At 37.6% G+C, this 18,041-nt stretch overlaps 1 protein-coding gene across 1 annotated transcript; it reads left to right on the top strand.

Annotated features, from left to right (window-relative positions):
* Positions 1 to 1,563: 1,563 nt before the first annotated feature.
* Positions 1,564 to 3,795, top strand: LOC118735288 (myotubularin-related protein 2). The gene is made up of 2 exons (XM_036464950.1): positions 1,564 to 3,224; positions 3,350 to 3,795. Exons 1-2 carry the CDS (start codon positions 1,673 to 1,675, stop codon positions 3,664 to 3,666), a joined length of 1,869 nt encoding a protein of 622 aa, XP_036320843.1. The 5' UTR covers positions 1,564 to 1,672; the 3' UTR covers positions 3,667 to 3,795.
* Positions 3,796 to 18,041: the final 14,246 nt, after the last annotated feature.

The raw sequence follows: 18,041 nt of genomic DNA, 5'->3' as shown, positions 1-18,041 counted from the left end.
AAATGTAGTGCTGCCACATGTTAAGTTCGTTTTAGTAGTCGTTCACAGTAGCAGTGGTAGAAAAGCAGAAGCAAAACGACAATTTTCTCCTATAAAGATTTTCTTCTAGTGTCAAGGCATATTTTTTCAGTGTAGTACTGAATGATCAAAGTCAATCAAAAGTGTTTGCATTCAACCAAAATTTACAATCACGATGATTGCGAATGCTTTTGTTACATTCACATTCTATACAGAATGGAACTCTACGATTTAATAACACATTACGTTTGTTGTTGTTTCAATATAATTAAAGCCACTCAGGAATGCGTTTTTTTCTATACAACCAAACAATCAAAATTTTGAAACGAATGCCAAGTGAATGCAGATCCTACAGATACAATATGTATACGCAAATAATAACTTTTAACACACCTATTTAGGCAAATAAAATGGTTTCACAGTTTTCATTTAGTAAAATGTTGCAACTTTTTTCTGCAAAATTAATAAAATTTAAAATATTAACATATGCTTTAGCGTTATCACCTACGCAGTAGGTTATCACAAAAATAATAGCAATTGTCACCGTTAGAGTTTTCAAATTGCCCTGCATACCTAAACGTGACGATTGATTATAAGCATGACAATAGTTAAAACGGCGAGTTTTGTCATTGCACGCGAATGGGGCGGTTAGGCTCAGTTTCGTCGTCAAAAGTAAGGATTTTATAGTCTAATATTTGCTTAATTTTAAAACTATTACCTACACATTCTTTCAGGCTTTCAACATATGATACATAGTTAGTTGCGCTTTCGCAAGTTTTTTTAATGCATGCATAAAACGAGTTTGGTATTTTGTTATCGATAATGTGCATGTAGATCTTGTCACGCAAATGAAGGGACCTAAAGTTCTAGGTCACCTCCGAACTGCAAACGGTTTTTATAAGAATCGATTTCATGGCAGAAGAACACTCGGAGGTTTGAAAATTCGACGACCGCAGATCGGGAGTTATGTAGAGCAACATTTCCTTTAACTTTATATAGGATCCTAAAATAAAATTTAAAAATTTATTGAAATGGTAACTCATACTCAGAAATGAATTTTTGAGGAAAATTATAATTTTTGAATATTTTAAATAGTTCGAAGGTTTAGCAAAATGAAGAAAAATTTAACATTTTAACAGGCAGGGAAAAATTAATCAATTTTGCTTAAATTTAAGCAAAAAGTCAACGCTGGGCACGGCCCTGTTAGGGTAAAAGCATAGGGGAGCGGCGAGCAAAGAGCATCGAGCAAAGCGTCGATTTCAAACGCACATGTTTCGAGAGCAAAGCGTAGTGAAGAGCAAAGCTAACATACAAGTTTGTTATTACAGCTTTGCTCGATGCTATCTCTTCGCTTTGCTCGCCGTGAGTTCGTACAAAAATTACTCACACTTTGTAGATATATATCGTGTTGTCCCTTGTTATTATCTACGTTCTTTGCTTGGATCAAGTCAATAAATATTGAACGTGTTGAGGGGCCCTTAAAAGGAATTCAGTGCTGCCACAGTCAAATACCTTTTTTTAATCCCGTCATATTTTGGTTTGGCTACTCTGTAAACAGCTGTCAAATATCCATAATTGTTTACATACTTGCTCCGTCAATTTCATCCATTGAATTAAATTTTATCAGAGTCCTTTGCAGACAAAAAATAGTGAAATGGAAAATACAGAAGCTGTGGAACCTTCGGCTGGCTTAGCTGATAAAATTGCTACGAAAAACGCCAGTACTAATTCCCTGGATACTGCCGATTCAAAATCTAGTTCAATTGGTTCGAAACACGGCGTTGACTTAGGTGCAGTACGTGACACGCCCTTTGTTTATCTCGATGGTGAGGAAGACCAGGACCAGAAAAATGATGTCACTTACGTATGTCCATTTCGAGGACCGGCCTTCGGCGCTTTAACTATAACCAATTATCGACTTTACTTCCGTTCATTACCATTACGTGATCACGAACCGCCCGTTGTTGTCGATGTGCCATTGGGAGTTATTGCTCGCGTTGAAAAAATCGGCGGTGCAACTTCTCGCGGGGAAAACTCTTATGGCATCGAAATATTCTGCAAAGATATGCGCAACCTGCGTTTTGCACACAAACAACAAAACCATTCTCGACGAACTGTTTTTGAAAAGTTACAATCATATGCCTTTCCGCTCTCTTTTAGTGGACGCCTTTTTGCATTCGCCCATGCAGCAGCAAGCGGACCGCCTCCCCCTGCCACCGAAAATGGTTGGGCTGTGTATGAACCATTAGCTGAACTGCGCCGACTGGGAGTTCCAAATGATATGTGGCGCATAACTAAGTTAAATGAAGCTTATAGTGTTTGCGATAGCTATCCGGCAGTTTGGGCTGTCCCAAAAGCAGCCTCTGATGAGTTTTTGCGACGTGTTGCACAATTTCGATCTCGTTGCCGTTTACCTGTACTTTCTTGGATACATCCACGCTCACAAGCGACTATAACAAGATGTTCACAACCACTAGTTGGAGTGGGGGGCAAGCGAAGCGCAGATGACGAACTCTACCTTGGTTATATAATGGAGGCAAATGTGCAGTCAGATAAATTGGCGATAATAGATGCACGTCCTAGTGCCAACGCTATAGCCAACAAAGCTAAAGGAGGTGGGTACGAGTCCGAAGAAGCGTATAAAAACGTGGAAATACACTTTCTCGACATTCACAACATTCATGTTATGCGCGAAAGTTTGCGTAAAGTGAAAGAGGCATGCTATCCGACAATCGATGATTCAAAATGGCTTTCAGCAATTGACGGCACATTGTGGTTAAAGCATATTAAGTGTATATTGGCAGGCGCCGTACGAATTATAGATAAAGTAGAGACAATGAGCACCTCTGTAGTTGTGCATTGCTCAGATGGTTGGGACAGAACTGCACAACTGACTGCATTATCTATGTTACTGCTAGATCCATACTACCGCACATTACGTGGATTTGAGGTCCTAATTGAAAAGGAGTGGCTGTCTTTCGGACATAAATTCCAACAACGAATTGGTCATGGCGATAATCGACACTCTGATGCGGATCGTTCTCCGGTTTTCTTACAATTCATCGATTGTGTATGGCAAGTTAGCCAAGAGTTTCCTAACGCATTCGAATTTAATGAACATTTTTTAATAACGATAATAGACCATTTATATTCCTGTCGTTTCGGAACTTTCTTATGCAACACGGAGGCTGAGCGGGTTGTAGAAGGTGAGAAAGCTGAAAAAATATTTTATATATTTTAATTTAGAACTTTCTACTGGGGACTTAACCACAATTTATACCAACAAGATTTTCAATGCGTTAACATTATAAATATATATTTAAATTTGCAGATCTTAAACATAAGACTGTTTCACTTTGGACATACATTAACAGCTCGTTGAACCAGTATCTTAATCCGTTGGCTTTCTCACATGGAGCTCAAACAGTTTTGAGGCCCATAGCGAGCATGCGATATGTGAAATTATGGAAAGGCCTATATTGTCGGTGGAATCCTAGCATACGTCCACAGAATCGTATATACCATCGTACACGTGAATTACTGGCACTACAGGACCAGCTAATAAAGCAGGTTAGCGACTTACGCATGAAGACGAATTCACGCCAATCGGCACAAACGTCGACTCGGCTAGCATCGCCAATGCATTAAAGCTTTGAAATCCTCTTTATTTAACAGCAAAAGTATTCGTGTTATACAATGTATATAAAGTGTAATATGTATACCCATATCTTTTATATACATACGCACGTTATGATAATATTAAAATTTTATATGAATCTTAAAATATTTTTTTTTGTTATTTTATGGCCTTATAACAATTATATTCAACAATTTTTATTGAGCTCGAAATGAATGAAAAACTTATTGTGGAAAAGCAACAATAATTTGAAGAAATGGTAGAAGTGATAGCTATATCGGAAATCACATTTCCTCATCAGACTTCTTTCAGTAGGAATCGAACCGACGATCCCACTGACTCAGCCAGTTGCCTACGCACTGTGCTAAGTTAGCCTTGTAAATTATCGTTGCTTTTTTCCCACTTTTTCATTTGCTAAGCCAACACAATGAAGCGCAGCTATTCCGCTACGATTTACACTTGATCATGTGGATGTTGGTTTTTGTTAATAATTCTATTTTTAGAATGTTTAACTTTTAGGTGTGCTCGTCCTTACGTTATTTGTTTTTGTTATTTTATGGCCTTATAACAATTATATTCAACAATTTTTATTGAGCTCGAGGCCGTTTTTAATGAAAAAGTTATTGTGGAAAAGCAACAATAATTTGAAAAAATGGTAGAAGTGATAGCTATTTCGGAAATTACCACATTTCCTCATCAGACTTCTTTCAGTAGGATTCGAACCGACGATCCCACTGACTCAGCCAGTTGCCTACGCACTGTGCTAAGTTAGTATAATAATAATAATAGATTGGCGCTTACACATATGTTAGTGTTTGGCCCAGCTTCTCCTCCGACTTGTGGCGTGCGCCTTGATGTTGTCACACAAAGCGGAGGGACCTACAGTTTTACGCAGACTCCGAACTGCGATTGTATTTTTATGAGAAGCTGTTTTTCATGGCAGAAATACACTCGGAGGTTTGCCATTGCCTGCCGAGGGACGACCGCTGTTAAGAAAAAACCTTTTTCTATATTTTTTGGGATATTGCTTTGACCAGGGCTTGAACCCAGGTGCTGATGTGTGAAAGCGCGCAGCTATTCCGCTACGATTTACACTTGATCATGTGGTTGTTGGTTTTTGTTAATAATTTTTAACATGTTTAACTTTTAGGTGTGCTCGTCCTTAAGTTATTTGTTTTTGTTACTTTATGGCCTTATAACAATTATATTCAAAAATTTTTATTGAGCGCGAGTCCGTTTTTAATGATCATGATCAAGTGTAAATCGTAGCGGAATAGCTGCGATTGATTGTGTTGGTTTAGCAAATGAAAAAGTGGGAAAAAAGCAACGATAATTTACAAGGCTAACTTAGCACAGTGCGTAGGCAACTGGCTGAGTCAGTGGGATCGTCGGTTCGAATCCTACTGAAAGAAGTCTGATGAGGAAATGTGGTGATTTCCGAAATAGCTATCACTTATACCATTTTTTCAAATTATTGTTGCTTTTCCACAATACGTTTTTCATTAAAAACGGCCTCGAGCTCAATAAAAATTGTTGAATATAATTGTTATAAGGCTATAAAATAACAAAAACAAATAACTTAAGGGCGAGCACACCTAAAAGTTAAACATTCTAAAAATAGAATTATTACCAAAAACCAACAAAACCATGTCGCGTACACGTGTCGCCCCTTGTCAGGCCACCTTTGTGGTTGCCCTGGCTAGCTCAGTAATTGGGTGGTCGGGATCCTTAACCCTTGCCACAATGGCGCCGGGCGGACGTGGCGGCTCGTTCACTGGCACATCTCACCCACAGGAAGCCCACCCATCAATGGACCGCCTGATGTGTCTCCTTGCGGGCTCCCTTTTGCCATGCTCCAATTCTCCCTTAACTTACCCCCTTGTCATCTTCCGCCTCCCCTGCCTATGTGATTAAGTCCACATTTTAAATTCTTTTAAACATACATTAAAATATATTATAAAACATAAGAATTTACAAACAGGAAAATCAATGAATTTTATTATCGGTTTCCGGCCGCCACAAAAAAAGGGACCAATCAAATTAATCTCCGTTTATATACGTATGTCAAACAAACAATATAGAAAACCTGCCACCCTACCTACAAGAGCTCTTTTCAGATGGTGTGAAGGGTTTCCGGGAGCCGGATATTCCCCGCTCAGAAACTACTAAAATTTACCCTTTTGTTTGGGTTCTTCTTGCCTGGCGGGCACAAAGACAATAAAAAAAACGAAAGTATAAGTATGTATAAACTTATTAACGAATTATCTAAGCAACGAAAATGTATGAACGTATATATTACAAACAATTCAATGTTCTAAACAAAAAATAATATTTTTGGGACTATACTTGGGAAGTTACAGCACCTACTGCAACGGCAACACATCAAGCACCAACAAAACCGCCTAGAGTAAGCAGTTAGCCGGCCACCAAACCGGAACTGCTTACATCAGCAATAATACATAATTAGGTCATAAGTATGTTCTTACCAATAAGCATATTATTCTGCAATAAGCAATAATACATAATTAGGTCATAAGTATATTCTTACCAATAAGCATATTATTTTGCAATAAGCAATAAGTATAGAATAAGTATTTTATATAATTGTAGAGTAAGCACCTTTATAGTTATAAATATAACCAACTTCCAATAAAGAATGGATTCGATAGTTTGAAACGAAGCAGTGAGTGTTGTACAGCTCCAGTTGAGGAGCCAGTGATTATATATTTTTACTTGGGATATCTCCAAACTAGTTAAGTGGCGCAGTCGGAAGACAATTTCCATAGTGCATCGGGCACTACAAAGAGCAGTACCAAAAGGACTGAATACTGGAGGATTTCAATCCCTTACCGCTGTGAAACGAACCCCAGGAAAGAAGACAAGTATGAATATATGGGCATTCGCTTATTTTTCAATGTGAGTGGGCAAAATATATTGTGTTCTAATAAAAAAAATTTTGTAAAAAAAACAACACAAAGAGAACAAATATTGTGATATAAAAAAATATATATATATACATATATGTGAACGTACGAACGTGAGAAAAAAAACACAGGCATTTTTTTATATCTTTATGAAGATACAAGAAAGAGGTAAAGAATTTTAATCAACTACACTGCTAGTCTTTGCATCAAAGACTACAAAAAAAAAAAATAAATAATATATATATTATTTTTCTTTTTCTCTCAAAATAAAATCTAAATCTAAACTCATTTGGAATAAGATCCTCGCAACCGCATCAAACTCTGCAACTGTGAGGATCACCTAAATTACACCTAGAAAAAAAAGAGAGATTATAACAATCCTTCCGATAGCATACTCAACATGTACGGCACCCCACTAGTTTGGGACGACATAAAAAGAAATCTCATCCTGCACTACTCCGACAAACGGACGGAAACCTCTCTCATTAGAGACTTGCATAATGCTATGCAATTCAACAAAACAGTCGAGAACTTCTATAGTGAAATTGTTGAGCTGCAATCAGCGCTGTGCAATAATGTCCTACTACAGGAGCAGGATCCAAACGTGGTAAAAGCGAAGAAGGATGTGTATGCTGATATGTGCCTAAACTCTTTCCTTAGCGGCCTAAAAGAACCCTTAGGTTCTAGAATACGGACCATGCAACCAAACTCACTGGCTACAGCTTTAGCTTTCTGCATAAAAGAACAAAACATTTCGTACCAAAGGTTTAACTCAACTTAGACACAGGAGCTTCCGTATCTTTCATCAATCCAGAATACATACCCGAAAATAAACAATACAATTGTTAACAGGTGACCATTTCTACCGCCTTCAAGAAATACCATATTAACAAAAAAACCATTCTGCCAATTTTCAAAGAATTTAACCAAAACGGTTCCATTAACTTTTTAATATTTAAGTTCCACAACTATTTCGATGGTTTATTAGGTACAGATGCATTGACGCTGTTGGGAGCCAAAATTGATTTGACGACACAAACACTCTTAACCAAAAACTCTGTTGACGAAATTAAACTTAAGCCTAATCTGACATCTGGCCAAATCATAATACCCGGAAACTCAAAAATCCTTGCCAAGCTTCCAGTAGACATCGAAAATGGTAATATCTACATCGACAAAATAGAACTCAAACCAAACCTCTTTCTTTCCGATGGACTCTACCATGCCGAAAACTGGTTCAGCACAATGGAATTAGCAAATTATTCCCAGTCAGAAGAAAACCTATGTATTGAGCAACCACTTAAAGTTGAAAAATACATACCTGCGAACCACGTAGAGTTGAACAATCTTAACTTTCCTCAGGGTAACATCCCACAGGATATAGATATACGTGACCTACTCAGACTTGACCATCTCAATACCGAAGAACGCAAGGAACTAATAAAACTATGTAAACAATATGAAGACATAATATATAAGCCGGACGAACCCTTGACTTTCACTAGCGCAATCAAACATCAAATAAAGACAACAGATGATATTCCAACATACACGAAATCATACAGGTACCCATACGTACATAAAGAAGAAGTACGAAGACAAATCGCCAATATGTTGGAACAGGGCATCATCAGACAAAGGTATTTCCCATGGAGCTCACCCGTCTGGGTGGTGCCTAAGAAAAAAGATGCAAGCGGAAAACAAAAGTGGCGACTAGTAATAGGCTACAGGAAAGTAAACGAAAAAAAAATATCAGATAGATACCCAGTACCTAACATTACCGAAATATTGGACAAACTTGGAAAGTGTATATTTTACCACCCTAGACCTTGCAAGCGGGTTCCACCAAATTGAAATGGACCCCAAACACATCGCAAAGACGGCGTTCACTGTAGAAGAAGGGCACTATGAATAAGTCAGAATGCCATTCGGTCTAAAAAACGTACCTTCCACTATCCAAAGCGTTATGGATAACGTCCTTAAAGAACTAATAGGAAAAAAATGTTTGGTATACCTTGACGATATAATTATATTTTCCACTTCACTACAAAAACATCTCGAAAGCATCAAACTAGTTTTCGAAAAGCTCCGCGAGTCCAATTTCAAAATTCAAATGGACAAATGTGAGTTTATGAAAAAGGAAATAGCCTTTTTAGGACACATTATAACACCTGAAGGAATCAAACCCAATCCCATGAAAGTTGATGCAATCTGAAAATTCCCAATACTAAAAACTCGCAAAGAAATCAAATGTTTCATAGGACTAATCAGTTATTACAGGAAATTCATCAAAGATCTTTCAAAAATGACAAGACCCCTAACAAAATGCCTAAAAAATGGCGCCCAGATAATGCAAGACAGTGAATATACTGAAGCGTTCGAAACTTGTAACCATTCGTCCTCACCACGGACGCAAGCAACTTCGCACTTGGTGGAATTCTATCACAAGGACAAATAGGTAGCGACAAACACATCTGCTTTGCAAGTCGCACATTGTCAGAAACCGAAAGCAGGTATTCCACCATCGAAAAAGAACTAGCAGTCGTTTTGGATACGAAATATTTCCGTCCATACCTATTTGGACGCAAATTCCAGATAGTAACAGACCACAAACCTTTAACTTGGATCATGAACCTTAAAGAACCAAATTCTAAACTAGTTAGATGGCGACTTAAGCTCGAGGAGTTCGACTACGAGGTAGTTTACAAGAAAGCTAAATGGAACACAAACGCCGACGCACTAAGCCGAGTTAAAATTAATGAGCCTGACCCCAAGTTTCAAGAGCTGAATGCGAACGACAATACGGACGAAACAATGGTTAGCACAGCTCACAGCCTGGAGGAAAACTTGAATGACGGTATTCCGATATCGGAGAAACCATTAAATGAGTTCAACCTTCAGATGATTCTTGAAGTAAAAGACAAAGGTTCACCAATGGTAGTCGAAAACATTTTCAGGAATAGACAAAGGAGAACCGTGAGACGACCCATGTTCAATGAAGAAGAAATAATAGACATATGGGTGTTTCCATGAAAATGTCAACCAGGACTGAAAAAATAAAAACAACTGAAAAGGGTTTTTAAGACGAATTAATAAGAGAAGAATACTCGAATTTTTATATTATAGAAGTATTTCAGCTTATTGGAATTTTAAAACTCAAAAATGGAAGAGTAAACCTGAATGTCTCTTCGACTCAGTTTTCTCTAATGAAATGAACTATTTTCTCTTTCCTATTAACTAAATTAAGAGATTTGAAACATTACAATTACATCTTAAAATCAAATTTGCAATAACAACTAACTATACAAATTAGAAAAAGGAGAAGTTATAGCTCGAATAACGATAATTTTTTGATTTGCTTCTGATAGTATTCTAATGTCGCGTACGTTATGCAAAAACATTGTTTGTCAGGTAATGCAGATTACAATTCTTAAGCGAGAATTCTTCCAGTTAAAGATATACAGTAAAATTTTTTTTCCAACCGAAGTAAAAATATATTTTATTACCCTTTAAAGTTTGTCGCATACGTTATTGTAAGTACGAAAATTTCAATCAAATACATCAAAACCAATGTTAATTGCAAATTTTCCATTTAAATTATTTAGAATAGTTGTAAAACAATGAAACGGTGGCGAGAAGAGTTCTCAAAAAATACATTTTATTACTTACGAGAAAAATTGTCGCGTACGTTATTGTTTTTTTTTTTAATATAAAATTAGCCAGAGATAATTTCTCTAAAAATATGAAAGGATTGTAAAGGTACATTATTTAGCTTAGTTTAGGAATTTTTAAAGAAAAGAAAAACTCCCATGATTCGCTGACTTTCGCATATATGCGTGTTTCCATGAAAATGTAAACCGAAAATGCAAGCAAATGAATTCAAACGGCTGAATTCAAACGGCTGAAAAAATTTAATTTAGTATGTGTTACTAGTAAAAATATTGTATGGGGGAAAAATCTGTCGCGTACGTCATGTCGCGTACGTTATTATATTTTTTTTTAATAAAAACTAACCAGAGATAATTTCTATCAAAAAATGGAAGGATTGTAAAGGTACATTATTTAACTTAGTTAAGGAATTTTTAAAGAAACGAAAAACTCTCATGATTCGCAGACTTTCGCATATATGTATATGTGCCTTAAAACCATTTCTTTTTTTGTCGCGTACGTTATCACCTGGTTTTGAACGGATATTTTCCACACCAAAGTTTCGAGGCTGCTTATTTTTTTCTCAAACGTAGTATCCTTTGGTTGCAACATAACCGTAATCTTTTTTTCTGTAACTTCTATTTTTGATAGATTTACGTTACTCTATAAGCGTACGAATGTCGCGTACGGCTGTATGGAAACACCCACAATACCGCAATATATTCAGATGACAGTACGTTCCGCATCGTGCAGTCAGTTTTCTCTAAATATTTTTCACACAACAAAACATTTCGCATCTTACGTTGCAAAGTACTTCTGAAAGACATAAGAGTAGAAGACGAACAAGAACAAGTAATTCGCGAGTACCATGAACAATCAAACCATAGAGGAATAGATGAATGCTTTCTACATTTGAAAAGAGAAATCTACTTCCCCAATATGAAAAGCATAATAACCAAAACTATAAACAACTGTGACAGATGCAAAACCCACAAATATGACAGAAATCCACCCAAGATACAATACAAATTACCAGAAATACCACAAAAGCCATTAGAAATCGTTCACATCGACATATATACTATAAATGGCAATCAAATTCTCACCCTTATCGACAAATTCTCCAAATTTGCCGCCGCCTTTACGCTAAATGCTAGAACTAGTATTACAGTTCTTAGAGCACTAAAAAGCTACATAAGCCTACACGGCATCCCTAGAAAGATTGTGTGTGACCAAGGACCTGAATTCACAGCGAATATTTTCCAGGACTTCTGTAAACAAATCAGAACTAGTCTCCACATCACATCATTCCAACAAACAAGCAGTAATGCTCCAGTAGAACGACTTCATTCTACATTAACTGAGATATACAGAATAATCCTTTCGACACGAAAAGAACACGAACTAACCACTGAACACGAAGAAATGTTGAATGAAACACTCATTACGTATAGTAACGCAATACATTCTTCAACCAAATACACCCCCTATGAGCTCTTTTTCGGAAGACCATACATATTTCTTAAAACCTTAGATTCCACTGGCGAACATGAATATCTAACTAAATTAAACGAATTTCTCAATATATTATATCCAGAGATCAAAGAGAAGGTATCACAGGTTACACGAGCAAAATTCGATAAATTGAACAAATCAAGAGAACCCGCAGAAGATCGTGCTGAAAACGAAGTGGTATTTAGAAAGGAAGCCAGACGCAATAAGTTGACTCCCAGATTTTCAAAGCACTTGATTTCAAAAAACAATAAGGTTACAGTTGTAACTAACCGAAACAGAAAGATACATAATAGCCAACTAAGGAAACGAAATAAGAAATAAAACTCGTACCATCTAGGTACATAAATCGAAAACATCATCCAATGAGTACTACAGCACAATCAGGGCATATGATTGCCGCACAAGGAAAATGGATGAGACCAACCTTCACTGAATATGATTGGTTGGTCAATAAAAGTAAACATAAAATAAAATAAATTCATACTATTATTAAAAAAAAAAAAATATATATATATATGTATATATACATACATACATATATTATATACATATATGCATAAAATCTTCTTACTTCATTCCTCACTCCTCACTACCCATCCCATAACTTTCCAGACTATCGCTTGTGTCCGCACAAGTCATCGAAATACACAACCTAACAAACGACAGCACAATGCTACCATTACGCCTAGGGCCATCTCGGACCATAACCAACTTTTCTAACCTCATCCATATGATCAAACTCGACGAGTACGAAGGTAACATTGGTAACATCTCAGAAACTCTTAAGATATTCGAGCGAACAGCAATGATCACCGACTCTATTAACATAACCAAATTAAAACATAGAGCACTACAAAATAGACTACTTACACTGACACCCATAAAAAGACATAGAAGAGGTTTGATAGATGGTTTAGGTACAGCTATTAAATTTATTACCGGAAATATGGACGCACAAGATGCTCAAGACATTAACAATCAAATAGAATACCTCATATCTAACATGAATAACGTAACAAACGCAGTACAAGTACAACACGAAATAAACTTTCAACTAATAAATTGATTTAACAAGATCTGTGACCATATCAACACAGAACAAAATATTATAAAAACATTCTTAGAGGAATCCGCAAACACAATTAAACGGGAAGAAAATATTCTTTTCGAAACCCAGTACCTCAATCAAATTAATTTAAACATTGATTTACTAACCAATCACTTATCAAACATAGCCGAAGCAATAGTACTAAGCAGGCTCAATGTAATACCCAAGTTCCTACTATCAACAAACGAACTAGAAGAAATTGAAAACCGCCTAAGCAAGCAAGATCTACAAATTGAATCAATTGAACAATTGTATGAACTTTTAAGCTTACAAGCATATTATAATAACTCAAACATTATTTTTAACATACGGATTCCCAACTTATCACCAGAAAAATATTCATTATACCATATTGTTCCACTTCGTATTATAAATACTAATCTTATAGTAAATAAGCCGTACGTAAATTTCAATGTAAAGAACATACAATATTTAAATGCACCTTGCCCAAAAGTAGAAACCACGTACTTCTGTCCCCAACCTAAGCCACAGGCCAGCTCAGCACACTCTAATTGCATCGGCAGACTCATGAGAAATTAATCAGCTAATTGCTCACTTCAAGATGTTGGACGCATAGAATCCATTCCAGAACCCAACTTCATTTTATTCATTAATGTCCCAATCACGCCCATAAGATCAAGCTGCAGCACTAAAGATACCAAAGTACACGGCACGGCGCTGTTGCACTTCAAAAATTGCAACGTCGAAGTAAACGGCATAATTTATGAAGACAACCATAAAGTCTTCTATGACGAAATTATCACTCCATCCCTACCACCTAGTAAAATCCAGACAAACACCACGTTCGAAGTACTAAACCTTCAGATGCTCAAAGAATATAATTTCCAAACAGAATCAAAACTACGAAGTTTTAAAATTGAAACAACCGCCCGACATCACCTCACCTCTGCATCCATTGCTATATTACTACTGGCTACAATAGCAATAATAGCAGTTCTCACCACAAGAAGATCCAGAAAAGAGGAAAAACCACCCATTCTGCACTCCTTCGCTCCGGCCCCAATGACATCATTGTAGCCATCGCTTTATTCCAGGGGGGAGGAGCTACAGCACCTACTGCAACGGCAACACAGCAAGCACCAACAAAACCGCCTAGAGTAAGCAGTTAGCCGGCCACCAACCCGGAACTGCTTACACCAGCAATAATACATAATTAAGTCATAAGTATGTTCTTACCAATAAGCATATTATTCTGCAATAAGCAATAATACATAATTAGGTCATAAGTATATTCTTACCAATAAGCATATTATTTTGCAGTAAGCAATAAGTATAGAATAAGCATTTTATATAATTGTAGAGTAAGCACCTTTATAGTTATAAATATAACCAACTTCCAATAAAGAATGGATTCGATAGTTTGAAACGAAGCAGTGAGTGTTTTAGTTGGTGTACAGCTCCAGTTGAGGAGCCAGTGATTATATATTTTTACTTGGGATATCTCCAAACTAGTTTAGTCGCGCAGTGTAACATTTATTCCCAATGATTGGGTTATAACATGCCGGTCTTGACTGACCCCTTACACAAACCGGAAAGCTGCTTATTGCTCCTCGATCCGAGCTTTCAAAAATTCCTTTTGGCAAAATATCCTTCACGCAAAAGCTTTTGTACGGAATTCTACTATACTTAAGCCTAGCACTCACCCGTGCCCTTTTTGCCTTCACACTGGGGTGGTTCACCTTACTCTCCTGGCACACTAGGGACAAAAATTTACACTACCATCTGACAAAGTCTATCTTTTCATCACTTACGTGTCGCTGGGGGGGGGGGGGGGGGGATTGTTATTCCACGGGTCTAATGGTTTGGGCCTTATTTGGTCGTCACCGGTGCTGACCACTCCTCCTGCCTTGGTGAGGGTAATCTCGGCTTCTGATGGTCACGTTCTGCCGGGCGCTTAAAGATGATTGTGGGCTCTTCACCTACACTCCTCACAATTCTTTTGTTTTCGCCTCGCGACTTTTTACGACGCGTTTACTGTGTTTTTTTTTATAAATGTTTTTTTGTTTCAATAAAAAAAATTTTTGCACTTTACAGCACAAAATGCTGCAAAAAAAGGCAAAGGCTCAACTAGCGCGCACTGTACGAACGTTGTAATGACACCGGCAGTTATTTTCTTACGGAACTCAGCCGACCCCCTTTTATATGCTATTTGTCAGGCCCCGTGTCTTCTAAACACCGTTTTTTCCGCTTTCTTCATTGTTCACGATCCGGCAAATCGTGGTATCGCGCACCCTATTGCTACCCTCTCCTCGAGATTTTCCCCAAACTCTCCAAACTACACCTTTAGTCTGGCAATATCTGCCCATCAAAAGCTTCATAATTTCCATTTTTGGCACTTCTGCTTTGTTTGACGTTTCTTCATGAGAACATATATAAAATCAGGGCTGGGTAAGTACATAAAACATGGTATTTCGATTTTAATGATTTATTATCGGCATTAACTCTTTCAGGCGGCCCAGGGATAGCTGTTGTGATATATAGGCAAACGCCCAACGTGGGGAACACCCATACCCTGAAAGCCAAAAACCACATGATCAAGTGTAAATCGTAGCGGTATAGCTGCGCTTGATTGTGTTGGCTTAGCAAATGAAAAAGTGGGAAAAAAGCAACGATAATTTACAAGGCTAACTTAGCACAATGCGTAGGCAACTGGCTGAGTCAGTGGGATCGTCGGTTCGAATCCTACTGAAAGAAGTCTGATGAGGAAATGTGGTGATTCCCGAAATAGCTATCACTTCTACCATTTTTTCAAATTATTGTTGCTTTTCCACAATGAGTTTTTCATTAAAAACGGCCTCGAGCTCAATAAATATTGTTGAATATGAATCTTACCCACCATGCAAAACATGAGAAATAGGCAACAATCGTCAATGGCAACAAATTGGCGACTCACCGATTTATTGCTGTGGTGACAAATCGGCAACATCACTTCATTCATGTCAATTTTGAATAAAAAAGTTCTCAAAAATTCCGAAACTTATGAATATGGCGTCAATAGTATTGGCCAAAAGCATCTAAATTATGCCCAAGGACAAGATTGAAAAAATATGAAGCCTCACAGCGAGAAAATGAATTAATTCCGATTGTAAGTTGCAATTTGGTATACAAAAAAATAAATGAAGTATTAAAAAGAATAAAATTATTCCAAATATCGCCTGAAGCGATAAGAAAAGGACTTATTCAGGTAATAAGAAAACGACTCGCCCAGGCGAGTTGCCTTCGGCGGACGTTTTAAAGCGACCGGTAATAGGAAATCGATTCGATGGAAATATTACCGGCAATAAATTTGTTTCCGAGGGCGACACATTTTCTTATTGCTGGCAACACAAATTGTTTGGTGGGTAAAATCATGATAAAAACTTAGCAAGGTATAACCGTTCTCTCAATTTGTCGGCCATGATTTTTTTTTAAGTTTGCCAACATTTTAAAATCATATAAAAGTGAAAATAAAAAATTGAAATTGTTCGAAATTGTTGTTGCTTGAGATTGAAAATGAAAATGTGTGTGTGAGTTTGTGAGTAAATTTAAAAATTAAATTGTTTGGAAACGTCAAGAATCTTAAAAGTGACTCTCAGCGGTTCTACCTTACTATATTTTTATCATGCTTAAAATGTCAAATGCTACAGTCACATGGTGAAATTATACCAGTAGTGCTATTCTCTAACTTTTCTACTAGAATCGTTGCCCGCCCAGATCAGCAAGTCTATCAACCGTTGTCGTCAAGGTCAACTAACGGGAGACCCAAGAAGCTTGCAGCCCCTATAGGGTCCGTCCATAGGAACAGAGGCGTAAGTTGAGTGAAGTTTAGTCGGCATGCGAAGAGACGCACTCATTGGGCACATCTGCATCCAGTCTGCTCAGGTACGAGTTCAACGTGCTGCAGTAGTCAGAGCGAAGTTGGGCTATTGTTGTCAGAGTCTCCCGAGGCAGACGAACCTCTGTCTCGTCCATTTCAGGTGGTTGTGTGCCCAGAACGGCATTCACAGGGATGGAGTTCACGTAACTTGAGGCCGCATTCGCTACCGAGCTGCCAAACCGTACGGTCGCATTTCTATTGTGTGTGCATTTTACTCGCGAAATAACTACTCGCTACTTTCTGTACGCGCTTCTTAACCTCAATTTGTATTTTGAACATTATATTTTTCCACGTTTTTAAATTACCCACGTTCCACGTTAAATTTACTACCGAATTTGATAAAAACGTAATAGTATATCGCAATCCCCCTGGGGCCGATAGATTGGGGGATAATAGGTATGCCCTATTATCTCCACCTCCGAAAAACAAAAGAAAAAAGCCAGAAAGCTCACCACTCGACTTATTCCAGGAATTACCAATAGCAAAGAAGGATGATCCCAAGTATCACACAATCAAATCAAAGGATGACAAAAAAACTATCGCATCCACCTCTTGCTTCGCAGTATATAAAGGTATTCAATCCATTAGCAAAGACGTTAACAAGATCACATCTCTTCGAGATGGCAGCCTACTACTGCTGGTCAAAAACCAAAAAATTGCTGACAAATTTCTTTCAACAAAAAATCTTCCTGGTGCTGGTGCTGTTGAAATTTCGCTTCATAGCACTCTTAATACCGTGAAGGGTACGATTTACGCTCCGTTAATCTGCCAACTTGATGATGAGGAAGGTGTCACTGCCGTACATAAATTTACAAAATTAATGAACGGCTCTCGCGTGCCTACTGGCGCCTTACTATTAACTTTTGATAAGTACACTTTGCCTAGTCGTACTGAAGTTGCCTGGCGAACCCTGGATATCCGACCCTACTATCCTAATCCAATGCGCTACAAGAATTGTCAGCTGTTAGGACGTACCGCAAAGCGCTGTAACAATACCCCATCTTGCGTCATCTGCAATCTTCCCCCAAACCACTCCCCTCCAACTGAATGTTCTAGAATTAAATGTGCAAATTGCGATGTTGAACATTCCTTCTTCGTCAAACTCCTGTCCAAAATTTGTCCAGTCTAAAGAGATACTTAAAATTAAAACTTATTGTGGAAAAGCAACAATAATTTGAAAAAATGGTAGAAGTGATAGGTATTTCGGAAATCACCACATTTCCTCATCAGTCTTCTTTCAGTAGGATTCGAACCGACGACCCTACTGACTCAGCCAGTTGCCTATGCACCGTGCTAAGTACGCCTTGTAAATTA

Source organism: Rhagoletis pomonella, unplaced genomic scaffold, assembly GCF_013731165.1.
Source record: "Rhagoletis pomonella isolate Grant_MI unplaced genomic scaffold, Rhpom_1.0 Rhpom_scaffold_00003, whole genome shotgun sequence".
Classification (NCBI taxonomy): domain Eukaryota; kingdom Metazoa; phylum Arthropoda; class Insecta; order Diptera; family Tephritidae; genus Rhagoletis; species Rhagoletis pomonella.
Note: the sequence above shows the minus strand (reverse complement) of the source record. Positions and strands in the feature narration are given on the sequence as shown.